At 37.8% G+C, this 27,809-nt stretch overlaps 1 protein-coding gene and 1 pseudogene across 2 annotated transcripts; both read left to right on the forward strand.

Moving 5' to 3' along the window:
* The first annotated feature begins 276 nt into the window (after positions 1-276).
* Positions 277-27,780, forward strand: LOC110687299 (putative receptor-like protein kinase At4g00960). Of its 2 annotated transcripts, none has more exons than XM_021863931.1 (8): positions 277-658; positions 22,713-23,253; positions 25,860-26,042; positions 26,153-26,277; positions 26,345-26,555; positions 26,651-26,888; positions 27,009-27,156; positions 27,249-27,780. In XM_021863931.1, exons 1-8 carry the CDS (start codon positions 323-325, stop codon positions 27,615-27,617), a joined length of 2,151 nt encoding a protein of 716 aa, XP_021719623.1. In that variant the 5' UTR covers positions 277-322; the 3' UTR covers positions 27,618-27,780. The 2 variants fall into 2 exon arrangements, with proteins under 2 accessions (XP_021719623.1, XP_021719624.1); XM_021863932.1 differs by lacking the exon at positions 277-658 and having other exon boundaries at positions 22,886-22,977; positions 23,058-23,253.
* On the forward strand, positions 9,256-11,346 carry LOC110687306 (annotated as a pseudogene).
* Positions 27,781-27,809: the final 29 nt, after the last annotated feature.

Here is a 27,809-nt window from a genome sequence, read left to right on the forward strand (position 1 = left end):
CAAATCAAATCCAAAATGCCAAATTGATTTTCAAAACCTTAATACAACAATTTTTGAAACGAAAATCGATGTTTTTATTTTAATAATTGGAACATATGGTAGTTTCCTCGATACTAGAGTCAGAGCAAAGACTTGTAAAGTTGACCCAAAATTCACTCTTAGGCAATTAGACCAAATAATACGGGTCAATTATAAGGGTCAATTATAAGGCCCACCGGCCCAAAGTAGTCAATATTGATCAGCTTGTTTGCCATATTCTCACGGCATAATATAAAAATCTCGGCCAAAATTCACATTTTCTGTGCAATACTAATTTATCAAAATGTTATTCGTCATTAATCATTCAAAGCTACATCTCTATTCATCTCTTGTTTTTGTTATCTTTAGTTCAAGGTTTATCATTAGTGAACCAACTTATGTTACTTCTGAATGCTTTGACGACAAATTCACCCTCGAAGCCTCATTTTCGAGCAACCTCAACAAGTTGTTATCTTCGCTGCCAGAAATTGCAGGCCAAAGCATCAATAATGGATACAATGCCACAAATTCGGCAGACTTGGCTGCAATTGATTCGGAGAAAGTCTATGTCCTATTCCTATGTCAAGGTGATGCAACTTCTGATGATTGTAAAGGCTGCGTGTCTGATGCAGCTGATAAAATTCAGCGCCAGTGTCCGAATGCCAAAAGAGCGGTAATTTGGTATGATACATGCATGGTTCGGTACTCCAACACGTCTTTTCTTGGGGATGTCGATGAGAATATTCAAGTTGGTTTGGCAAACACCGAATACTTCATGACTGATGTTAACAAGTTCATGAATTTGACGGGTAATACCTTGTACGATTTAGCTTCTAAACTGGGCAAATCCGAGGATAATCCTAGGTTGTTAGGGGTAGGAGACAGGAAATACTACTTAACTAAAGGTGATGTTGTTTTTAATAGTTTGATAAAATTATATACTAGAGCTCAATGCACGCCTGACCTTACTGCAATGAACTGTCAGAAGTGTCTTACCATTATGCTTACTAAGATGGCCACTTATTGTAATGGGAGAAAGGGTTGTCAGATGATGAATCCTAGCTGCAATACACGGTACGAGGTCTATCAATTTTATAAGGATATAGCCTCACCAGTGTCACCACCACCTGTTGCGGCATTGTCACCACCGCCAAGGACAACACCGCCACCTCCTGTGAAGGGTACGTAATTATTTTTTTACACATGTTCCCTAATATATACTTACTTCTAACGCAACTAAGATCGATTTTTAAAGTTGAGTCATGCTAAATTATTATGTCCACACGAATCCAAATCTGAATCAGATATTTTTCAGGTCGGTTTTGGATCCTTTTGACACCTCTAGACTTAATACTTGATATATGTGACATTTAATCATTATTTTTCACTATATTTTTTTTAATGGAAAGTTAATAGTGTTTCTAAGTTGTCTCGATACTCTAACGATAATTTTGATAAAAGAATCTAGGTCACACTCGTCACAAATATCTAAAGAGGTTCCACCTCAAAACCATATGGAGATGAGGTGAGTAGCCCCTTAGCCTTTCTTTTCACGCTCGAGTTAATAAAGTGTACTTCTCAATAGACGTCTTTAATATTGGGTAATAGACGTTTGTATCTTGAATTGAAAGGATCATTTAACTGGCGTTGTTATGATCGCCTGATGTCTTCCTTTTTTGGACAGACGGTTTAAAAATAGTTGGGCAAATTATGCGCTTGCCACTGTAAAGCTTTTCCTTGAAAGCCGGCTACTTTTTAGGCTTCAAGATTCTAGACGCCGTCTGTATTACCTTTGGGTAATAGGCGTCTGTATCTTGAATTCGAAGGATCATTCAACTGGCATTGAGTTATGATCGCTAGAACAATGTGCCACCCGGAAGGGAGATGTTCTCGTCAACGATTGAAGCTAAATTCAAATCGCCGGATGTCTGCCTTTCTGGACAGACAGTTTAAATTTATAAATCCAAGTATTACTTAGATGCGTGCCCGGATGCGTATTACGCATGGGACTTGATTTATGTACGTAATGAACGGATGAGTATCCGGCTGTGCTTTGCAAAATTACGAACAGAAAAGTACAATATGTATTAAACAAATAAGTGACGGCTGTGCATTGCACGGCTGGGACATGATAAAAATAATTAAAATAAAGCATCTTTATTAATATACTCTATTACAAATCCTTAGAAGTATTACTTTTTCAAGTTGTCTACATTCCAGGTTCTGGCTAGCTGCCTACCGTCTGGAGTTTCCAGGCGGTAAGTGCCGCCTCTAACTTCTTCGGTAATTCGGTAGGGCCCTTCCCAATTTGGGGTTAGTTTCCCTTGTTCATTTGTCCCACCGGTTGCCTCCATTTTTCTCAATACAAAATCCCCTACTTTTAGAGGCCGCTTGTGCACTCGTTTGTTGTAGGCTCTCGTCATTCTCAGCGGTATATTTCATGACGCAAGGCAGCATTGCCCCTGCGCTCCGGAAGTGAATCCAATGCTAGACGCATGGCCTCCCAATTAGCCTCTTCGTCATAAAGCATGACTCGAAGTGTTGGCTCATATAGTTCAATTGGCAGGACGACTTCAGTGCCGTATGTCATGAGGAACGGAGTTTCACCGGTTGCCCCCTTTTTAGTTGTTCTGATGGCCCATAGAACATGCGGCAATTCGTCTGCCCATAGACCACCAGCCCTTTCTATTTTCTTTTTTATACCGTCTGAGATGAGTTTGTTGAAGGCTTCAACTTGGCCGTTTGCTTGGGGACGGCCGACGGATGCAAAACAATGGGTGATCCCTTGATCCCCCAACCAACTCTTGAGCATTGAAGTTTCAAATTGAGGACCATTGTCAAAGACCATGGATAGAGGCACCCCAAACCGGGTGATTATGTTTCTTCACATGAAGGAGATAACGTCCTTTGTCTTAATGCCCTTCACCGCCTCTGCTTCTACCCATTTAGTGAAGTAGTCTACAACCACTAAGATGTACCTACGCCCGCCTGAGGCAGGCGTATATGGTCCTAGAATGTCCATGCCCCATTTCGCGAATGGAACCGGGCTGTAGATAGCCGTCAGGTCTGTTGCCGGACGGTGTATGAGCCGGCCAAATTTTTGGCACTTGTCACACCTCTTCACTAATTCCATGGCATCTGACTCAAGAGTTGGCCAAAAATATCCCTGCCGCCTGGCTCTCTTGGCTAGGGATCTGCCGCCTATGTGCGTTGCACAAAAGCCTGAGTGCAGATCTTCCAAGATCTTTTTCCCCTTTTCAGGAGTTACACATTTTAAGAGCGGCTGGAGGTAACCCTTCTGGAAGAGTTCCCCTTGAAATATTTCAAAACCGGCGGCCCGTTTTTTCAACAAAGCCGCCTCAGCAGGAGTATCCGGCAGAGTGTCGTGTGCTAAAAATTCCCGGATGGCATCCATCCAGGTAGAGCTTCGGTCAAGAATTCCAATGGGATCATGCTCAATACTTCTATTTTCCATGACTTCCCAGAAGACTGACCTAGGCGCATCACATGTGGCGAATGATGCCAGTTTGGACAACGCATCGGCCTGATTGTTCTCTGACCTGGGCACTTGACTTAGTTTAAATTCCTCAAGCGTCCCGGCCTCCTCTTTGACCGCCTGCAGGTATTTGATCATTGCCGGATGGGTGGCTTCAAAGTCACCATTGTATTGGCTGACGATCAATTGAGAGTCTGAGCAAGCGTCAACTTTTCTTGCCCCTACTGCCTTACACATGCGGATACCGGCTAGCAGAGCCTCATACTCTGCCTCATTATTCGAGGCTTGAAACTTGAACCGTAGTGCATATTCATAAGTATCCCCTTCCGGGGATTTGAAAATTACGCCTGCACCACAACCATTCATTGTAGAGCTCCCGTCTACATACAGCTTCCAAACCTGATCTATATTATTCGGCTGGGTTGGCCTTGTCATTTTGACAATGAAGTCAGCAAACGCCTGGCCCTTCACTGCTTTTCTAGGCTCGAAGGTGATTTCCAAGCTTTGAATGGCAATTGCCCATTTCAGAAGCCTGCCGGATGAGTCCAAGGTTGTCATTGGCCGCTTGAGGGGTTGGTCGGTATAAACCACCACCGGATGCGCCAAGAAGTATGGTTTTAACTTCCTGACGGCCATGAATAGAGCGAGGCCGAATTTCTCAACCATGGGGTATCGTAGCACTGCATTTCGGAGAACATAGCTTATGAAGTAGACCGGGAGCTGCGTGTCATCTCGCTCAGCAAGGAGGACGGCACTAAGGGAATGATCCAAGGCGGCCAAAAACATGTAGAGCACTTCACCGGTTAACGGGCTGACCAGCCGTGGTAACGAGTGAAGATGCTCTTTTAATGTTAAATGTCGCCTCAGCATTCTCCCCCCATTCAAATCTGGTCTTCTTCTTGATTGCTTGGAAGAAGTAAAGGCACTTGTCACCTGACCGGCTGAGGAATCTACCCAAGGCGGCCAGGCAACCGGTAAGCTTTTGGACCTCTTTGACAGTACGGGGAGACTTCATGTCAATCACCGCCTGTACCTTGTCCGGATTAGCCTCTATTCCCCTTTGATCAATCAAGAAACCAAGAAACTTTCCGGAATCAACACCAAAGACGCTTTTTTTTGGGATTTAACATTACTTTATGCCGCCTGAGTGTTGAGAAAGTCTCCCAGAGGTCAACAAGGTGATCCGCCTGCTGTTTGGATTTGACTATCATGTCATCAATGTACGCCTCCACATTCCTCCCAATTTGATTAATGAAGACCGTATTAATCATCCGTTGGAAGGTAACAGGCGCATTCTTCAACCCAAAAAGCATCACTGTATAACAGAACAACCCTTGATCAGTGACGAAAGCCATCTTTTCTTGATCTTTTTTCCACAAGGGTATCTGATGGAAGCCGGAGTAGGCATCCATGAAGCTCATCAGGGCATGGCCGGCTATAGAGTCAACCAGACAGTCAATATTAGGAAGCGAATAGCTATCCTTCGGACATGCCTTGTTCAGATCTGTGTAATCTACACACATCCGCTAGGTACCATTCGACTTCTTGACCAGAACAACGTTCGCTACCCAATCTGGGTAGTAGCATTGCCGAATGAACCCGGCATCTAGGAGCTTCTTGACCTCGGCGGCTACCGCCTGAGATCTTTCTTCACTGTGGTTCCTCTTCTTTTGCCTAACCGGCTTCTTCTTAGGATCCACGGCAAGTCTGTGAACAGCAAGATCTGGATGTATACCCGGCATCTCGTCCACTTCAAAGGCAAAGATGTCTTTGAACTCTTTCAGAAGTTGGTGCAGTTCCACACTTAACTCCTCGAAGGCAACCGTCCCCATTTTGACGGTTCTCTCTGGACGGTTGTCATCCAGGATTAAATCTATGTTTTCACCAGCCGGTTGGGGACGGAACTCATATGATCGTTCCCCAATCAGTGATTGCTATTTTTTGCCTTTTTTGGCGACCACCGGGTGGTCCGCCTTCCTTTTTTTGCCGGCTGCTGAAAGAACAGGCGCGGCTTCCATGATTTCTTCACCGAGGGTGGGTTCCTCATTGATGCCGGCTGGGGTTACAGTCGGCTTGACGGCTGTGAAGTAGCACTCCCTAGCCGTCTTTTGATCCCCACTCAAGGAACCCACCGAGCCCATCATCCTTCTCGAATTTAATCAGCATGAGAGAGGGGATGATGACTGCTTTGGACTCGTTGAGGGTTGGACGGCCCAAGATAAGGTTATAGGCGGTCAGTTCCTCGACAACCAGGAACTTGACTACCATATGCCGTCATTCCCCCTTCTCGCCCAACCGGATGGGTAGGTCGACCCTCCCAACCGGATGCACAACTCCTCCCCCAAAGTCAACCAAAGGGTAAGGAGCCGGTTGCATGCTACCAAGCTTGTATTTTAGCTTCACTAAGCACTGGTAGCTTATAAGATCAGACGAGCTCCCGGTATCTATAAGAATCCGGCCCACTCGCTGATTGGCGACCTTGCACTCTATGACTAAGGGGTCGTCATGAGGCCGTCTGACCTTGCCCCGGTCCTTCTCATAAATGAGGACTTCGGGGAAGGTATCTCTCGACGCCTGGCTCTCATCCACTGAGTTGACCAGACGCCGGATGTTGTCCTTTGCCCCCTGGATGGTACGACCCCCTCCGGCGAAGCCGCCTGCTATGGTGAAGATGTGCTCTTCATCCGTATCAGAGCTGGCAGCCGGCTTCTTGGACGGTTGCCCTTTGTTTTTCTTGGCACCGCCCTTGGGCTTTACCAAGTATGACCTCAGCGCCCTTTCATCAGCCAGACGGTCCAGTTGCCGCCTCAGAGTATAGCAGTCACTGGTGTCATGGCCAATGTCCTCGTGGAATTGGCAATACTTGCTCTTGTCTCGGCTGCTGACTGGACTTTCATTGGAGCCGGTTTTTCAACAGTCATCCGGTTCCTAATCTCCACGAGGATGGAGGATGGGTCCTTAGTAAACTCGTACTTTGGAATGTACGGAGTAAACTCTCTTGCTTTCTTCTTGGACGGCTGACCAGAACGGTCGGCTGCCCAGACTTCTTTTCTCTTCTTGCCCTCTTCTTTGGAAGCCGGCTGGGCGGACCGGCTATCCCTCCTATCGGACTTCTTAAATTCCGATGGCTGCCTGATGGAACACAGCTCTGTCGCCTGTATATAGGCTTCAGCCTCCATCAGGGCTTCTTGAAAGGTGGCAACCCTCTTCCGGACGAGGTCGAACTTGAAAACCGACCCGTCTTTCAGACCCTTGAAGAAGTCTGTATAAGCAACCTCATCCGTCAGGCCGGCTATCTAGATTCTTGTCAGATTAGACCGCCTGACGTAGGACCAGAGTCCTTCCTTGTCTCCCTGCTGTATGACCCCTAGATCGAGGCTGGTATTTTTGGCAGGGATATTCATGGAGAAGTTGGACGTAAAGAGATACGCCAATGTCTTGAAGTTGTTAATGCATCCGGCTGGAAGGTTGCCAAACCACCTCTGGGCTATGCCCTTGAGGGTAGCCGGGAAGCACTTACACCAGACGGCGTCATCCAACCCCTATAAGTACATGAGGTTGGTGTATGCCATGAGGTGGTCTTCCGGGTTGGTGGTACCGTCGAAGGTACCTACTAACACGTTCTTAACCTTGGCCGGCTGGGCCGCTTCGGCTATTTCCCTGGAGAACGCCGACGGCTGTTCACCAAGGTTGAGCAGCCGGAGCTGCCAGTCGGCTGACTGTATGGGTGTCGCCTGGCTTCCAAAGAGACCCGGCTGCACGTATGGGACTCCATAGGGCAGGTATGGCGGTTGAGGCGCATACGGTGCCGGCTGGATGATCTGGGGGCCAGTACGCGCGGACATGCCGAGCGACTGACTACCTCAGTTTGTCTCCGAATGCTTCATAGAAGTATTGCGAAAACTATCTGGAAAGGTCGACGTGGAAGCCGACTCAGACATTTGCTGACTTCTCCTTTCTTGGATCAAAATTCAGGCGTCGGAGTAAGTCTTTTTAGACCCATCCGGTTGTACTTGCTAGATGGCTTTCCGTTGCCCTGATTTAGGGAAACGGAGCCTTGAGAGATCGATCAGGGGCCCATCCGTCCCCTTCGGCTTTGGGTTCGGAGTAGGCACCCGGTATTTCACCTGCTTCTTCCCAGAGGGAGAAGCCTTCTTTGCCGCCTGCCCCTTCTTTGAAGGGGAAGGCTTCTTGACCGACTGACCCCTGTTGGAGCCAGTAGACTTTTTGATGATGTCCGTGATTTCCCCCTTGAAACTAGTCATGAATTTCATGAGTTCGTCTCTAGTGACGGGGGCTGAGGCCTCCGCCGCCTGGGGTACCCTAGCCGGTTGGCCGGCTGGGGGATCAAGGACTGCATCTTCACCCCGTTCCCTTACTTCTCGGGAACGGGTGCGCCGTGATCTGAATGACCCGTTTGGGGCCATATAGGTGTCGATGTAATTATCGTCACCACTTCTAGGGTCCGTGTGGACCTCAGCCTCTACCATAGGCCGTTTTCCTTCAGCAGGCGGTACATAGTCAGAAGTCATCTTGGAAGTACTCTCCCCACAAACGGCGCCAAATGTTTCGGGGTTTTTTATGTGTCCTACGAGAGAGTTACAATTCCGATACTGAGCTTGCTGACCGGCTGTACCTGCAAAACAACGAAACTCCGGTTGGGTGGATTTCCGCCTCCGACGATCTAGTTAGAACGCGTACGAAGTGAATAGTGCGGAAAGTAAAGATTTCTCTCTGATTCAGAGAGAATAAATGCAGTTTGGTTTTTTGTGTTTTTGTGTTTGGGGATTTGTGAATACCCATTAATGAGGAATTTTCCTCTATTTATAGGGCAGAGGGAACAATGTCCCTGCCCAATGAGGACTTGCCACATGTCAGCCTGGGATTGGTTCCCATTGGCCCTTTCTAGGACTGACACGTGTCAGCCTCTGATTGGGCCACGTGGCTAGGGTAATTTTACCCTAAACATTTTTCACTCAGCCAACTTAATTGCACAAATATTTTATTTTTTCAATAAACTAACAACCCGCTTACACTATTCTTTTTTGCACTACAAAAAACTTTTAACTAATTTTTTTTAATTATTTCTTTTTTCTACTAACAATTAGATACCTCCACTATAAAAATTCCCCTTTGGGTCTCAGCCTTATAATTCTTCTCAAACTTTATGTAATATCTAGTGTTTGCAACTATTTGGAGCGAGAGAATATATGTAACAAAATTTTTCAACACAAGCAACACTACGAAGTGTTTTTTTTTCTTCTTTAACATAAGCCTATAGAAAATATCCTTAATTAACAACAGACACTAAACTATCTGTAGTTGTAGTTGCAAGCAAATCCTCTATCTGTCTATGACCTTGTGGATATTGCAGTCCATGCCCATAATTACTATTGTCATGAAGGACAATAACAAGTGTCTGTTGGTACATTTATACCTCATGTTGATATAGTAATTGTACCAACATAAAGTCTAAAAATACCAACAATCTTGTTGGTATATTTAGACCTCATATTGGTATAGTAATTATACCAACATGAAATCTAAAAATATCAATAGGACTTTGTTATTGTCATAGAAGACATTAGCAATTATTGATTCAGACAACCTCGAGAATATCCATTGCACTTCCTTCACAAGTTTCTTATTTTGAACAAGATTTATTTGTCATTCATAGAATGGGATTGTTTCTTGAATTTTAATTAATATTTTTTGTACAATCAACTATCTTGCCTTTGCAGGAAAGAAGAAAACATATGTAACGAAAGTAGTTGTTGCAATCGCTATTCCAACAGTTGTGTTGACATTGCTAATTGCATCATGCACGTATTATGTTTGCTGGAAGGCAAAGAAGTCTCTCTTCATAGACATACAAAATGGTAATCATCGAGTCATAACTCACCATTGACTCCTCTCTCTATTGGTTTGAAGGTTAAAAATCATGTGCTGATCTAATTTCTTATTGTACGTTGCGCTATCATAGTGCTTGAGGATTTCACGACTACAGTCTTTGATATACGAATTCAGCACCCTCCAAGCTGCAACAAACTACTTTTCAGATGATCTAATGCTTGGGGGAGGAGGATTTGGCAATGTCTATAAGGTAACACGTAAACTAATCAGTAAAGGATTAAGAAAAGATTGTACAATTGGTAACAAAATAGTTCAAATGATCAAAAAATTGTTTTTCATAATTGATTGTTTTTGTGCCTTAGGGAACCCTCCCAAATGGACAAGATATAGCAGTTAAGAGGTTATCGAGGGTCTCTAATCAAGGAATAGAATCGTTTAAGAATGAGGCTGTATTGATAGCTAAACTTCAACATTAAAAATCTGGTTAAGCTTTTGGCATTTTGCTTAACAAGAGAGGAGAAGCTTCTTGTGTACGAATATGTTCCTAACAAAAGCCTCAACTATTTTCTATTTGGTATGTTTATTTTGAGATGCATCATAGACTTGTCTTGTAACTTGACGTGCCAATAACGAACTCAACTACATTAGATTAGTTATAGGTCTTTTGATTTTTAGATGAGTAATTCATTCTATTTAATTTACATATACATTATAGATCCAAAAAAGCAAGGAGAATTGGATTGGCCTATGCGCTACAATATTATAACAGGTATAGCTCGAGGACTACTTTATCTACATGAAGACTCTCGACCTAGAATCGTCCACCGTGATCTAAAAGCAGCTAATATCTTGCTTGAAAAAGATATGAACCCAAAAATCGCAGACTTTGGGTTAGCGAGGATCTTCAAAGCTGAACAAACAGAGGATGACACTAATATAGTAGCAGGAACATAGTAAGTTCTGGTTCTACTTTCTTGTCTTAGTTATTTCGTCTCCTGTCACCACTCCTAAGTATAATAATTGCAATTTGCTGACAATGTCTTTTAGTGGTTATATGGCCCCAGAATATGCAATGCATGGACAATTTTCCGTAAAGTCAGATGTGTATAGTTTTGGCGTGTTAGTATTAGAGATTGTAAGTGGCAAGAAGATCAATAGTAAATTCAACCCCTCGGGAGTAGGAGACCTCTTGACTCATGTGAGTAAAAGATTTTTTTTTTTTTCATTTTGAAATTGGATTTGGTTTTAAGCATGAGAAATATATATTTACTACTATATGCCTCAATTATTATCTTCTAGGCTTGGAGAAGCTTGAAAGAAGAAACACCTTTGAACTTTATGGATCCAACATTGAAAGACACATACTCGGCTGATGAAGTGATGAGAAGCATTCATTTAGGCTTATTATGTGTACAAGAGAATGCACATGAGAGGCCAACCATGTCAACAGTCGTCTTCATGCTCAGCAATACAAACTCTACTACAAGTACACTTTCAACACCTCAACGCCCTCGATTTTATTACAATAGTAGTGTAGAATCATCTCATATCATGACAAGGTCTAATAAAAATTCAACAGTAACATCATCCACCTCATGCGACTCAATGCCATACACACAAAATCAAGTAACAATCAGTAAGATGAATCCTAGGTAGATAGAGTATCTTGGACATCACTTCTGAGCAACAAAAAAAATAAAATTATACTCCCTTTTAATTTATTTGTCATATATGGAATCTTATGCAATTTCATATGCAATGTTTTAATGAAAATACAAGTTGTCACATATGGATTCATATACCATTTCAAAAGGGTATGTAGGGAAAAGGCAGAGAAAATATGGTCATTGTTATGAATTCTTGTCGTATATCTTTCAACACATACTTCTACAGTTCTACACGTATCCTTCATCGATTTTGACGCAACAATGTATTATTTTTGTTGTTGATATGAAATAGCTATCTATCTTTGGCGTTAATTTTTGTTGTTAATATAAGTGTTCTTTCATATTTCATTATTTCAAGAAAATTAAATGCTTGAGATTTTTTTATTTGAAAAGGTCATTTTGTTTTAATATCATTCTACATTTATTTGTGCACTGATGCATAACTTCATCTGAAATAAGTCAAATGTTAGTTGAGACGAACTTTTACAAGAGGGGGTATTAAATTTTTCTAGTATTAAAAAAAAAATTAAAAGATCTAATACATTGATATAGTTGGAAAAAAAAATGATAACTATTTATTAATACCTGATCTAGAATATTATTATACTAGACTAGTCTCGTGCGATGCACGATTTGATCATATGAAATTTTCTAAATTTATTTATTTTATAATTCTAAAATTAAAAATAAAAATATTCCCAAAACAAATAAAACATCAAACATTAAAAAAATAAAGCTCATAGAAAAATTGAATGATGAAAGAGTATCCAAGGAAGACAAATTAATTTATTGTTGTTAAAGAGAATAGACCATTTTTTGGAATTTGATACTAATAATAATGTAATTGACTAGAATTTTAATAAAATAAAATAAAAATCACAAGACAATGACATCATGTATAGTTTTGGAGGGAAAATTTTTAATGACGAAGCTGTATATGGCCAATTCCTTTGTCGCGGGGACCAGAATATAAGCTCATGCCAAGACTGTGTTACCACGGCCACTACCACTGACCTCTCTAAGACATATTGTCCTAACCGAAAAGATGCAATAATATGGTACGACGAGTGTATGGTTAGGTATTCCAACTACTCATTTTTTGGTAGCTTGGATACTACGCCGTCGTGGCTTTATTGGAGGTCGCATAATATAACCGGCAACACGACAAGGTTTATGGACCTGTTGAGTAACATGATGAACAACGACATTGGGGTAAGAGCTGCAACCGGAGGTTCACAAAAGAAATTTGCTACGGGTTCTGTGAACTATAAGAGTTTTGAGACAATATATGGGTTGGCGCAGTGTATGCCGGACTTAAGCCCTAGCGATTGTAATACGTGCTTAGTGGCCGCTGCTGGCTGGTTTAGAGAGACTCAAGGTGGAAGAGTATTGCAACCTAGTTGTGTTGTTCGATATGAGGTTTACCCATTTTTTAACATGTCGTCACTGCCACAACCACAACCACAACCACCATCGTTACCAACACCGAATTCTAACGTCTCTAGTGGTAAGTCCAATTATTATCTTAATGTCTCCTCGAACTCGTTACAATTTTTTAAATTATACTTCGGTCAGTTAAGTAACAACATATATATTATAAGGTAATGTCATACAAAAAATTGAGCAAACAGATTTTTTTTTTTAAAAAAAAGATTATTTAATTTAAAATTAGTCTGATCATTAAAGATAAAAAATGTTTATAAGTCCAAATTTTTTTAACTAAGTTATTTGAAGTCCAATAACTCCAAAATGTCCGAACTCATAAAAGAAAATTCTTGCATCTTTCACTGCTTATTACGACATCTACAGTAGAAAAGACATAGGGAACATTATTCAATAGTATTACAAATTTACAAATAAAATTAATTTATACTTCATAATTAATTTGTTAAGTCACTATATTTCCCTAGCTAAATAAGTTAAACTAATATTGCCATTCTTGTGAGTTGAGAATGATAAGTTCATGAGCATTGAAAATTTGTTTGAAGTTGTCTACATATAAACCATCTGTTAGGGCGCAAGCCCAATAGTCCAAGTCCGAATAGCTCAGAAAACATGGGTCAAAGATGAATAAGACGAAACACAAAGCAAATGTTGTTAGGCAAAATCCAACTTGCGAAAGTGAGATTCCTCGAGTTGAGATTTGTATATATTTTTGCTCCACAAAAATAATGTTACTTTATTATTTTAATTTTTGGTTAGATAAAATGATGAATAGAAAATTGGCGGGGTGAATGGGATGACTGTAAAGGTATAGTCCCTTTGTCTAAAAATAAAATGAAGCAAAATTGAAGGGACGGACTAAAAATGAAAGTGGGGCGATAAGAAAAGAGGGATGGAGGACTACAAAACTACTCTCTTCATTTCAATTTGATAGTCCCATTTTAACTTTACCCTGCTTTTAAATACTCATTTGACCATCAATATCTTTTGTTATATATTAACAAAAATTATAAAAATTTGTTATTAAAAAATTATACATCGAGACGAATCTAACAATATGTTACATGACTATTTTTTTTTATGTATATACTAATGTGATTTTTTGATAAAAATTTTAATAGTTTGAACTAGGCTAGATTCCGTGCCATGCATGGTGATTTATAATTATATGTAGTTGTTGATTATTGATTGATAAGTTTTATAATAATAAATTAGTCATGAAATAATGAAAATATATATGATATGTTGACTTGATATTTGCATTTTTAAATTGTAGCTTCTAATACACTACTAAAACAAAAGTAGGCCAAAAATATGAGCAATATCTTTTCTAGGTCACAAATTATTTTAAGATTTTGATTTTTGGTTTATAGTTGTCAAAAAATTTCATAGAAAGGTTTGTGAATTCTTTTTATTTTAAATATAATAATTATTACGTATTAATATAATTTGTATACAAAATAATATTATTTTTGTAAATGATTTGTCTCCTTAATAATTTGATTTTTTTTAAAAGAAAAATAATTAAAAACACACCAGGAGATGACACATGTCATTATTGGTGTGTATTGTAGTACGTATATATTATTATTGATTGATTGATTATTGATACTCCCTTTGTGTTTTAATAAGAGTTAAATGTTTCTTTTTTGGCAAAAAATACATTTTAATATTATATTTTTTTTCCTTTCAGGGTCCCCACCCAAACCTATTACTACTTTTTTTTTTATTATTATTTCTTAGCTTAGCTTTCCTCTAACTTTCATAAATTACTTTTTCATAAACTATTAAGCCGCCCACTATCATTCTTTTACAATTTTCTAATACTTCAACTCCCACTTATCTCTTATTTTATTTAAATCAATTAAATTGCCTAAAAATATGTGTCATTCAAAGTGTAACAGTTATTAAAACACAGAGTGATTACAAAAAGTCAAATGAAACTATTAAATAATTATAATCAAGTAATGATTAGAGGTGTCAAAACTACACCCGATCCGACCCAAAAAATATCCGATTCAGATTTTCAACTCACATAGACACTATAATTTAGTATAATTTAACTTTAAAAAGTGACCCAACCCAACCCGACCCGATCTTACCAAATCCAATGTCAACATTCGAATTGATACTTTTAGAAACGATGCCATTTAGTATTTACCCACCCTACATTCTCTTTAATTTTTTTAATGCCCTTTTACATACGTAACTCTCCTAAGTGGCCCAACCTCATCCATACACAAACAACAAACGAGGAAATGCATATATGATAATAACAATAATCTGACTATTCCAAAAACAAACTTCCTAAAAATCTGACAATGAAATATTTTGGACATTTGTATCTTATAATAGTAATAGTAATAGTAGTAATAATACTAATAATAGTAACAGTAATAGTAACGGTAACAGTAATAGTAACAGTAACAGTAACAGTAACAGTAACAGTCGTGTTAGGCTTGACATGTCGTGTTGTTTGATTATTTTATGTCTTATCAATTCCTAAAATCGTCTCGACGCTTGACGCTCGGCTGCGACGCTCTAAGCTCAAAATCCGACGTCTTAATTCGTAAAGTCCTTATTGACGTATTTAATCCTTCAAATTCGTCGTCTTTGTTCGATTATACGATTGAGTGTGATCCGTAGGGTTCAGTCAAGAGTAAGTTGTAAGATTAATTATATTAATTTTACTGATCGGAAGCGGCCTCTAGCTAGGCATTCCGATCACTTAACCTCACTGAATAATTAACTTTACTGATTAATATTGAATCCTCTACGAAATAATTTACTTATTCGAAAGACACCATTCCTTTCAAGTTGAACTCATATGTCCCACCAAATTTACTTGAACGGTTGATCCACAACAACCCTAAAAGTTTATGGGCTTTATAAGTCTAGTTATTTGAGCCATAGTGTCTGCTACAGATGTAATCTATCTCATCTTTCTCCATGTTGGTTGACTTGGGGTCAATTTTCAATCTTTTATTAGCCTCAAGTTGTTGCTCTTTTCAGATGTAGTTATTGTTTGTCAAAAATAAAAGTTTTTTACTTATAAAAAAAAATCGCATTTTATAAGTACAGTGTAACACTTAAAAATTAAATAGTAGTTTTATTGTCTTCTAAGAAAACTGTAATGATAATAATGTAGTCAAGTATTTTGTCAAAAAAAATGTAAGCAAGTATTAGTGTTGTAATACTTTCTACATTTCTTTTTAGTCGACACGTTTTTTTAGTCGCGTTTACGAATGCACAACTTCAATCATTTATATCTTTAATTACCGATAAACAAAAATTACGAAAATTTGATATTTTAAAAATATATATCGTGACGAATATAACAAGATCACACATGACTATATATATTTTTCATTACGTATAAAACACAAAATACGGTCAAAGGAGAATGTGTGAATAGTGCTAAAGTCAAAGCGTGTCAATTAAAAAAAACGGAGGTAGTATTGTTTATCTTTCCAAAAATTTAAACATATAAAATTGTAAACTAGCAGTCACATGCAATAATTAATTAATGTTGGACAGTAGAAACTACAATCCAACAGCAATAGAACATTCAACGTTGTTGTCTTAAATGACGAAGAGTAGAGATATTTTATTGCTGGATTACAATAATTCGATACTGATATGTATGCACAAACCCAAATATCTCCACAGTCGCCAATTGGCATAAAAAGAGCGGCAGCATTTTTTGGATCCTGCTGGCTTGAGAGCTACGAGTAATCAACTACGGAGCACTCTTTAGTGCTCGTTTGGTTCAACGTGAAAAATAAATTTCCACATGAAATTAACTTATCTGGAAGGGCTTGGTAAGTTATTTCCCATGTTATGCGGAAATTTACATTTTTCTTGAAAATTTCATTTCCTAGCAAATTTTTAACCAAACACAACATATTTTAGCTATTGCCTAGGAATTTCCATTTTCAAGGCCAAAATTATTTTCCTTGGAGATTTCACAAACAACATAGTTACTTACCTCAATAAACGACGATTTCATAGAGTTTGGAATCAGATCGAATAAAATTATGTGTATGTGTTTAGTACTTCATTCTTAATATCATGCGTTTAAAGTTAAATATTTATGATCAAAGTTATATCTCGATTAATATGTCGGTCACAATAATACAAATATTAAAAAACAAAAAAAGGGAGTATGGGTTTTACACATTCTAACTCATTAACCATTAATCATACCTAGCAGGCTAGTAAGGTACAACCGATGGTAAAATTTGCTCATTTGATTTAAATGAACAAAACTTGTATTACGGTCTACGGAGTATGAGTTAGTGACACAACTTTGCTAATTTCTATTTAAATGAGTAAAACTAATGTTTGTTTATAAAGTGAAAAACATTATTTGGGTAGATTTTTGTTTTTTAAAATAAGAAAAAGTTAAAAAGAATAATCTCATCTTTGACACATCTTCTCAAAATAATCCAATTTTTGCATATTTCAGAAATAATCCCATCTTTATACCCCATATTCTCAAAACAAGCCTTTTACTTGTTGGTGAAATTAATAACTTGTTTAGAAGGTCTTTTGCCACGTGTCGTCTTCTGATTGATTTTTGTTATTTTTTTAAATAATTAAGAAATAAACAAAAACATTAATAATCCTTAGCTTCTTCTTCCTTACCATGTCGGAGCTCCCTCCCTTGCCGGACCCAACCGCCCCCGGAACAGCCGGACCAGCCGCCCTCCTTGATTCCCTCCCCTTCCCACTTCCCCTTCCCCGATTCGCTCCCCTGCCGGACCGATGCCGCCAAACCCAACCGCCGATTCTCTCTCCTGCCGGACTTAGAATTTACCCTTTGTGTGTCAGGTTGACTTCTCGTTGGTAGGCCGCCCGAACGCCGAGGAACTCCGATTCGATCCGCCGGGGCGCGTTGATCGAGTTCTTGGCCGGAAAAATGTCTGAATCCCCTCACCGTCGGGACTATACACAACACATGAACGAGGTTTCGATTCAGGTGGGTTTCGATCTGGAGGTTAAGAGGGGACTTGGGATGGGGATTGGTCATGGCAGCCCCTTCCCCGACAATTGAAATTGAAGGTGAATCACCGAAAATTGTCAAATTATGCCGTTGAAATGCTCGGAAAACAGAGCATCGATCTATGGAATAACAACAAAGACGGAAAAATGCCGTTAATAATTGAGAATTGGTTATGAAACACGGTTGTCGTTTCGAAACCTTGGAGCTTGACAAAACGGAATCAATGGCGGATGGATTCTCATCGTTTCATCTCCGCACTGCTATGCTGACCGTTGAGATCAGGTAGGGGATAGGGATGGTGGCTATTCAGGAGAGTTGTGGGATTTAGGTGGGCGTGGCTCAGGTGGCGGGGCGGGGCTGAGGTTGCATCTCAGGTGGTCAGTTTGGTGGTGATGTTGGGAAGGTGGTAAATTTAGTGGTGATGGTCATGGTGGTTGAATGAAGGTAGTGAGGTGGAAAAAGAAGATTAAAAAAAAAAAAAAAAAAAAATCTGTGAAACAGGTTGAAGGTAAAAAAACTAGTTTTCAGAATATGGGGTGTTAAGGTGAGATTATTTTTGGAATACGCAAATGTGGGATTATTTTGAGAAAATGTGCCAAAGGTGAGATTATTCTTTTCAATTTTTCCTTAAAAAAAATCATGTATGGAACAATTATATAAGAATTAACAGGGGATTAATTGCAATTTACAACCCACTAAACACCCTATTTTAATTTAACCACTCATTTTTTTAAGAATTGGAAATGCTTCATTTGGTGTATGTAATGCAAACTGAGGTAATTTTTAATACGTAAAACGAGATATTTCCAACAACTTATTTCAATTCGAACTTCAAATCAAATCCAAAATGCCAAAATGATCTTCGAAACCTTAATACAACAAGTTTTGACACGAAAATCGTTGTTTTTATTTTAATAATTGGAACATATGGTAGTTTCCTCGATACTAGAGTTAGAGCAAAGACTTGTAAAGTTGACCCAAAATTGACTCTTAGTCAATTAGACCTAATAATACGGGTCAATTATAAGGCCCACCGGCCCAAAGTAGTCAATATTGCTCAGCTTGTTTGCCATATTCTCGCGGCATAAGATAAAAATCTCGGTCAAAATTCTCATTTTCTGTGCAATACTAATTTATCAAAATGTTATTCGTCATTAATCATTCAAAGCTACATCTCTATTCATCTCTTGTTTTTATTATCTTTAGTTCAAGGTTTATCATTAGTGAACCAAAGAATACCCTTGTTACTTCTGAATGCTATCACGACAAATTCACATTCGAAGCCTCATTTTCGAGCAACCTCAACAAGTTGTTATCTTCGCTGCCAGAAATTGCAGGCCAAAGCATCAATAATGGATACAATGCCACAAATTCGGCAGACTTGGCTGCATTTGATTCGGAGAAAGTCTATGTCCTATTCCTATGTCAAGGTGATGCAACTTCTGATGATTGTAAAGGCTGCGTGTGATGCGGATGCATTCAACGTTTCCTTTCTTGGTCCGTTTCTTTAATGTTTCTTAGATTAGATTTTGGCTTACAAGTTTTTACCTTTCACTTGAAAGGGTTTTTCTTGTTTTAAGCGTTAGGATTTTTATTTTGATTAGGAATTGTTTTGGTCTAGTGAGTTCCTATTTGAATTAGGACTTGTCTTTAGCAAAAGAGATTCCTAATTGGATTAGGACTTGTTTTTAGCAAAGTAAATTCCTAAGTGGATTAGGACTTGACTTTGGTTTTTAGGCGTGTCTAGGTGTTTTAGGAGGATTGAATAACCTAATCTAAGTTGAATTAAACTTAGTTAGTTTAGTCATATCCGAATTAGGAACTTGGGGATCAAGTTTCGGTTTTCTTAGGTTTTCTAGGTCAAATGGGATTCTAATTTAATTAGGATTAGTCTTCTAATTTGATTAGGTTTAGGATTAGTTTTGAGTCTATAAATAAAGGTTGTAAACTTCAAATTATACAAGTTTGTTTTGTTGATTAAAGCTTTATTGCTTGTTAATTTGGAACGTTTCTTTCCAAGTTTTCTTTGTGTTTGACGAGTGAAGTTAAACATAAAAACCCTTAGATTAGGCGAGTGAAACCTGATTTAAGAGAGGTTAGATTAATTAGTGAGTGAAGCTAATTCAAACTATCCTCAAAAAAAACCCCTAAATCACGAGATTAAGGTGAGTGAAGCCTTGAAATCAGATTTAGAACCCTTAGGCGAAAACAAACGAGTGAAGCTTGTTTAAACCTAAGACCAAACGAATCAAGAAACGCATCAAATGGTATCAGAGCTGTTGGTGTGATTATTGAGTCGTTATATCCTTGTTCTTGAGCAATCAAGAATCAATTCGTGCTAGTTTCTTGGTTCTTGTTCTTCTCGGCGCAGATCTGGACCAGTTGGAAGTTTTAGGTTACTGCGAACTATATACTTGGTATTTTTCGGTGATTCTTTTTTGGTTGGATTCCTATTGGACTAAAATTATAGCCTGTAAAATTTCGTGGTCATTGGATAAGTGACGCAAAATCTACAGCAACAAACATTCGAGGGAAGATTACCGATTGTGCGCAAATATGGTGAGTAAATCAACGGAAACTCACTTGCTTGAACAAATGGCTGCTTTGATGGAACAAAACATTACTTTCATGAATCATATGAAGAGTCTTGAAGGGGAGATGTCCGAATTGAAGGCTAAGGCTTCGGGAGGTTCTATTGGTAGTGGTGGATACAAGAAGGATGAGGAGATCAAACTGAGTGATCTTCCAGAATTCGATGGTACTTTAGATCCAGAAGTTTATCTAGATTGGGAGCGACGAGTAGATCGAATTTTCTCTCACAAAGGTATTGATGATTATAAGTGCTTTACTTATGCTATTCTTAAATTGTCAAAGCTTGCATCTTTATGGTATGATAATTGTCAAATCAAGAGAGAAAGGGAAAAGAAAGAAAGAATTAATTCATGGAATTTGCTGAAACAAAAATTGAGAAAACGCTTTGTTCCACGATCCTATAAGCAAGATTTGTTTCATAAATTCAATACTTTGCAACAAAATAATTTGAGTGTCGAAGATTATATTAAAGAATTTGAGAGATTGTCATTAGCTTGTGATTGTAAAGATGAGGAGGAACAAAAGATCTCTAAATTTCTTGTTGGCCTTAATATGGAAATTGGACATAAAGTTGAGTTGCAATCGTTCTTTACTTTTGATGAGGCTTGTGAGCTTGCTGTAAAGGTTGAAAGACAAATTAAAACTTCAAAGTTGAAATCTTTTCGACCTAATTATGCTCTAAAGGGTGAGACTTCAAAGGGTTTTGAAAAATCTGAAAATTGGGAAAAGAATAAAGGTGTTTCGGATTCCTTTAAGTTTGATGCTCAAGCTAAAAATCAAAGAGTTGATAAAGATGAAATCAAGTGTTTCAAGTGTCAAGGTAGAGGTCACTACAAGTCCGAGTGTCCTAATAGAAGGGTCATGACATTAACAAGATACCAAGCCTTAGAAGAGGAGGATGCTAAACTTGCTTTACTTCTAAAAGAGCAACGTGAAGGAGAGGAGAATGAATATGACTTTGAGGAAGAGTGTGAAGAGCAACCATTGTGTGAGGCAGCCCCGGATCACAACACACTTGTTTTGAGAAAGCTTCTCCATGCTCAATCTACTCCTTTGACTGATATGGCACAAAGGGAGAACTTGTTTCACACTAGATGCTTAGTGAATGGGCGTAGTTGTTCAGTTATTGTGGATAATGGTTCTTGTACTAATGCATGCTCTAAGAAGATGACGGATACATTGCAGCTTGAGACTAGGAACCATCCTAATCCTTACAAACTTAATTGGCTCACAAATGTTGGAGGAGTACATGTTTCGAAACAAGCATTGGTTTCTTTTACAATTGGTGAGTTTGAAGACAAAGTGTGGTGTGATGTTGTTCCTATGGATGCATGTGCTTTGTTGCTAGGCCGTCCTTGGCAATTTGATCGTGATGTGATCTACCTTGCAAAGAAGAATGTGGTTTCAGTTCTACATAAAGGGAAAAGGATTGGATTAAAACCTTTGCCTCCTAAATTCGAACCTATGCAACATGATGGCAGCAAGGTTATTTCTCTTTCTACATGTGATGAAGGTGGTTCAAGTAAGAGGAAGAAGAAAGACAAGCAGCAAGATAGAGTGCTTCAACTTGTTCGTAAGTCTCCATTTGAGATAGGTGACTATGTGTGGCTTTCTTTGAGTGCACAGAAGTTATACAACAACCGCAAAGACAAGCATGAATCCTTTGATGAAGGGCCTTTTAAAATCGTGCATAGGGAGAATTATGATACATTTCAAGTGCTACTTGGTGAAGGCGTTTGTGCTTCTCTTAGCGCAAATGATCTCGTTCCTTGTTATGATGTAACTTGAGGACAAGTTCGTTTTCAAGAGGAGGAGTATGATGCGGATGCATTCAACGTTTCCTTTCTTGGTCCGTTTCTTTAATGTTTCTTAGATTAGATTTTGGCTTACAAGTTTTTACCTTTCACTTGAAAGGGTTTTTCTTGTTTTAAGCGTTAGGATTTTTATTTTGATTAGGAATTGTTTTGGTCTAGTGAGTTCCTATTTGAATTAGGACTTGTCTTTAGCAAAAGAGATTCCTAATTGGATTAGGACTTGTTTTTAGCAAAGTAAATTCCTAAGTGGATTAGGACTTGACTTTGGTTTTTAGGCGTGTCTAGGTGTTTTAGGAGGATTGAATAACCTAATCTAAGTTGAATTAAACTTAGTTAGTTTAGTCATATCCGAATTAGGAACTTGGGGATCAAGTTTCGGTTTTCTTAGGTTTTCTAGGTCAAATGGGATTCTAATTTAATTAGGATTAGTCTTCTAATTTGATTAGGTTTAGGATTAGTTTTGAGTCTATAAATAAAGGTTGTAAACTTCAAATTATACAAGTTTGTTTTGTTGATTAAAGCTTTATTGCTTGTTAATTTGGAACGTTTCTTTCCAAGTTTTCTTTGTGTTTGACGAGTGAAGTTAAACATAAAAACCCTTAGATTAGGCGAGTGAAACCTGATTTAAGAGAGGTTAGATTAATTAGTGAGTGAAGCTAATTCAAACTATCCTCAAAAAAAACCCCTAAATCACGAGATTAAGGTGAGTGAAGCCTTGAAATCAGATTTAGAACCCTTAGGCGAAAACAAACGAGTGAAGCTTGTTTAAACCTAAGACCAAACGAATCAAGAAACGCATCAGCGTGTCTGATGCAGCTGATAAAATTCAGAGCCAGTGTCCGAATGCCAAAAGAGCGGTAATTTGGTATGATACATGCATGGTTCGGTACTCCAACACGTCTTTTCTTGGGGATGTGGATGAGAATATTCAACTTGGTTTGGCAAACACCGAATACTTCGGGACTGATGTTAACAAGTTCATGAATTTGACGGGTAATACCTTGTACGATTTAGCTTCTAAACTGGGCAAATCCGAGGATAATCCTAGGTTGTTAGGGGTAGGAGACAGGAAATACTACTTAACTAAAGGTGATGTTGTTTTTAATAGTTTGATAAAATTATATACTAGAGCTCAATGCACGCCTGACCTTACTGCAATGAACTGTCAGAAGTGTCTTACCATTATGCTTACTAAGATGGCCACTTATTGTAATGGGAGCAAGGGTTGTCAGATGATGAATCCTAGCTGCAATACACGGTACGAGGTCTATCGATTTTATAAGGATATAGCCTCACCAGTGTCACCACCACCTGTTGCGGCATTGTCACCACCGCCAAGGACAACACCGCCACCTCCTGTGAAGGGTACGTAATTATTTTCTTACACATGTTCCCTAATATATACTTACTTCTAATGCAACTAAGATCAATTTTTAAAGTTGAGTCATGCTAAATTATTATGTCCACACGAATCCAAATCTGAATCAGATATTTTTCAGGTCGGTTTTGGATCCTTTTGACACCTCTAGACTTAATACTTGATATATGTGACATTTAATCATTATTTTTCACTATATTTTTTTTTAATGGAAAGTTAATAGTGTTTCTAAGTTGTCTCGATACTCTAACGATAATTTTGATAAAAGAATCTAGGTCACACTCGTCACAAATATCTAAAGAGGTTCCACCTCAAAACCATATGGAAATGAGATGAGTAGCCCCTTAGCCTTTCTTTTCACAATCACCGCATAACTAACACCAAAATTAAAAAAACATTGTGAAACAAGGAGTGACATAATAATATCACGTACTGTGGTACTTGGTAGTTTGTAGGGCCGGTAATAAATACAACAAAAACCAAAAAGAAAGGAACAACTACTGCTTAGCTGGCTGGGTCAAGTAATGTGATAAAATCTTGTCGTCATTTATTGAGGTTAGTAATTATATATGTTGGAGAACAACGTCATAAACTAAGGTGTGCTCCGTAGTTGATTAGTCGTATGGTAGCTCTCAACTTCTCAAGCCTGTGGAACCAAATTTTGCTGGCATACATGAAGTATCATGATTGTGGCGTTATTACATGGGCGACCTCCATTTAATTGACATGTGATCCAACTATGCAAGTCAAGAAGGATGTGTCATGAGTTTGCTTTAAGTACAAAACCATTCCATTCGATAGTCTACAACTATCAATATGTTCCTGTAAAATTAATCTCAATATTAATTTTATGTATTTTTCATTCATAATAATCAACCACACTATAATAATAATGTATATATAGACAATACGAATACTCGGAGAGCAAGCACTATATTTCCCTAGTTATCTTAACTATACATAAAGTATATCACATTATTTAACATATATCTTTATTTTCACAAGATATTCTCTAAAATAATATCACAATCATATCTCTATACTCAATTATATCTCATAATATTAGACTTAGGGGTGAACACGGTCTGGTTTGGTGCGGTTTAAGTCCAAACCAAACCAAATCGCAAAATTCAACTTGGTCAAATTTTCAAACCAAACCAAACCATATTAGTATTGAAATCGAACCAAACCAAACCGTAATAATGCGGTTTGGTGCGGTTTGGTTTGCGGTTTATGATGAGACGTCATTTTTCCCTAAAAATTGCCAAATAATACATCATTAACTTATAATAAAGTTTAAATAATTAGCCCAAACGTATTAAAATTGTATTACAAATTTACAATAAAAATAACAATCTAAGTGCTAACACATAATACAATAATCAATTTATCATCATAAATTCATAATACATTATAGTCATTATTATTATTTATACAACAAATTGGCAGCAACATGACAATATTGATAACATTAAGGGCTTAGAGCACTATCAATGGTGAGCTAAAAATTTGCTCATGCGCATTTTGGGTGGGCATAAAATTTGCTCATGCATTACAATGGTGAGCAAATGAGAAAAAGCTAAAAAATGCTCATGAGCATTTCTGAAAATGCCCAAGACTTGAGCATTTTAGAAGATGAATAGTGCTCTGGTGGGCCCCACAACTTGCAATAGTTATATTTTTTGTAATGCAAATTCTGAAATAAATATTTATTAAAAAAAAAATTAAAATTACCAACGGTCATAAAATTTAATTCTCTATAAATAGACATGCATTTTGGTATATTTTGGTATAATTTCAGAAATACCATAAATCCTTCATATTCTTTATTTTAACGATAAAAACGACACAAATAAAAAAAAAAGTTACACAAATTTAGACTAGTTTTTATTTATTTGGAGTAATATTGTTAAAATATAAATGAAATTAATAAATAAAGAAGTGTTGTGTAGGAGAGAGAAAGTAATGGTGGGGTATTGAAAAAGTAAGAGAGAGAGAGTAGTGGGCAAGCATTTTTTTTTGCTCACCATTAGGAGAGAAATTGTGAAAAAAATTTACCCATGGGAAAAACAGATTTGTTGAGAGAGAAAGTGGGTAGAGAGATAGTGGGTGGACATTTTTTTGCTCACCATTGAGAGTGGTCTTACAGCAGCCAGTAGTATTACCACATGTCCAAGCACTGATCCAACATCAACATATTTCGGTTGTATTTTGATTTTTCTTTTGATTGTTTTTTTTTAAATTTAAAATAATTATTTTAATTTATTTAAAAATTATATAAATATTCAAATACGGTTTGCTTTGGTTTATAATTTTTGAAAAACCAAACCAAACCGTTAACCGTATTTACAAAAAAACCGAAATCATACCATATGTTGTATATACTTGATTACTTGTCAAATCAGCTAGTCAGGTTTGTCATATGCCCATATAGTGATTAGTGTTATATATATATTCCTTAACGTCATTCGATATTATTGCAAGTTACTATGTGAGTAAAATCTCTCAAAACAGTATGTAGTTGCAACTGGGATTGATACAGATATATACTGTGCTGTTAGCTTTAACTTATGCAAAGCCTTTTCTCCTGCAGAAAAAAGTCAGACAGGTCGATCGATTATTGTAAATTTTACACTTGGCATTCTAGTGCTGATCTTGGTCGTTTTAGTCACTGTACTCACCTATCTTCAGTGTAAGAAAAGAAAGGAGAATAATGATGCCGAAAGCATCAGAAATAATAACAGCCAGAGAAGTCGTGCTCCAAATTTCTATAATGGTAAAGAGAAATGTCGTTTTTAAGATTAAAGACATCTTTTTATTATGCTTCAGATTATATCATATTGTTATTATTGTAATATGATCCTTGCTGCCCTTGTGATGCAATAGTTGGTGAAGATAATTTCATGACCGCAGAGTCTCTGCAACATGATTTTGCAACACTCAAATTTGCAACCAATAATTTTTCTGACGTTAACAAGCTTGGTGAAGGAGGATTTGGCATTGTTTACAAGGTACAGTATTATCATACAAATTCCATGAAAAATAAACAAGCATGTAATCATTCATTTTTTGAAGCAGGGAACCCTACCAAATGGACGAGAAGTAGCAGTCAAGAGGCTATCTACAGGTTCTCATCAAGGCGAAGAGCAATTTAAGAATGAGGTCGTGTTTGTTGCAAAGCTACAACACAAAAATCTTGTTCAGCTACTCGGATTCTGTTTAACAGCTAATGAAAAGCTGCTTGTCTATGAATTTGTCCGCAACACAAGCCTTGACGTGATTTTATTTGGTACTACTAGTTGAAAGAGCTCTGTATCAATTTTATCAATTATAACATACTTTTATTATGTGAGAAATAAATGAACTTATCGTATGCACGTACAGATCCTGAAAGACAAGGGCTACTAGATTGGTCTGCACGCTATAGAATTATACATGGCATTGCTCGTGGAATACTCTATCTCCATGAAGATTCTCGCCTTAAAATTGTTCATCGTGATCTAAAAGCCAGTAACATATTATTAGATTCTAATATGAATCCAAAAATCTCTGACTTTGGTTTAGCAAGAAACTTTGCAGTGAATCAGGAACAGGATCAGACGAACAGAGTAGCTGGAACATTGTAAGTTTTAGTTTTCTAGACTTAATTAGCATAACCTTCGAAGGTAGCAGCAACATCATAAGTTTTCATTTCCTTGGATTAGTATAAGATTTGATCCTTTGATGTTGTAATGTTTCGCAGCGGTTACATGGCTCCAGAATACATTGAATACGGCGAGATCTCCACCAAGTCGGATGTATACAGTTTTGGTGTATTGGTTTTGGAGATCATAACTGGCAAGAAAATTAGCAATCGCCAAACAACACTTGCTGAAAATCTCCTAACATATGTGAGCATATACAACGGATTACCAGTTGTACTTAAACAACAAATGTTTTCAAAAGGTCTGAAATATTTGCAACTTGTGCATATGTATAACAGGTTTGGAGGCACTGGAGAGAATTAACGCCGTTGGAAGCTGTAGATGCTTCTCTAGGAGATTCATATTCAAGCAGTGAAGTCGTTCGATGTTTGCACCTTGGCTTATTGTGTGTTCAAGGAGATGTAGAGGAAAGACCATGTATGTTATCTATAGTGTCTTGTCTTAACAGTAACTCTGATCTTCCAATGCCGCAACAACCAGCAGCATTCACGAGTAGTGTTCGAAAGGGGCCAAACTCAGGAACCAGAGAGCTGACTGATAGATCTACTAAATCTGGATCCAGCTCTCGAACCAGTGGGCAACAATCTGATAAATGTATAAGCAGATCAATTGATTCATTCTCTGGGATTGAATTTTCAAGTAATTAATGGAACAATTTAAAATGTGAAAAACAAAGAATTGGAGTCTTGTTTAGAGTAATGCTCAACTCAAAAGTTGTTTATTTTTACTTATTACGGAGTATAATGTAGTGTATTTTATGAACGATATTGTATTTTTGATGCAGTTAATGATTTCCTGAGACTGAATATATAGTAAAGAGTTTATTTTGTTCCAAAATG

Source organism: Chenopodium quinoa, unplaced genomic scaffold (genome assembly GCF_001683475.1).
Source record: "Chenopodium quinoa cultivar QQ74 unplaced genomic scaffold, ASM168347v1, whole genome shotgun sequence".
NCBI lineage: Eukaryota > Viridiplantae > Streptophyta > Magnoliopsida > Caryophyllales > Amaranthaceae > Chenopodium > Chenopodium quinoa.

Bases quoted from the DNA above. Each gene is read 5' to 3' on its own strand.
- LOC110687299 (XM_021863931.1), top strand. From the start codon at position 323: ATGTTATTCGTCATTAATCATTCAAAGCTACATCTCTATTCATCTCTT. The intron at 26,043-26,152 runs GTAAAGAGAAAT...GTGATGCAATAG, and splicing joins TGCTCCAAATTTCTATAATG to TTGGTGAAGATAATTTCATG. The intron at 26,278-26,344 runs GTACAGTATTAT...TTTTTGAAGCAG, and splicing joins GATTTGGCATTGTTTACAAG to GGAACCCTACCAAATGGACG.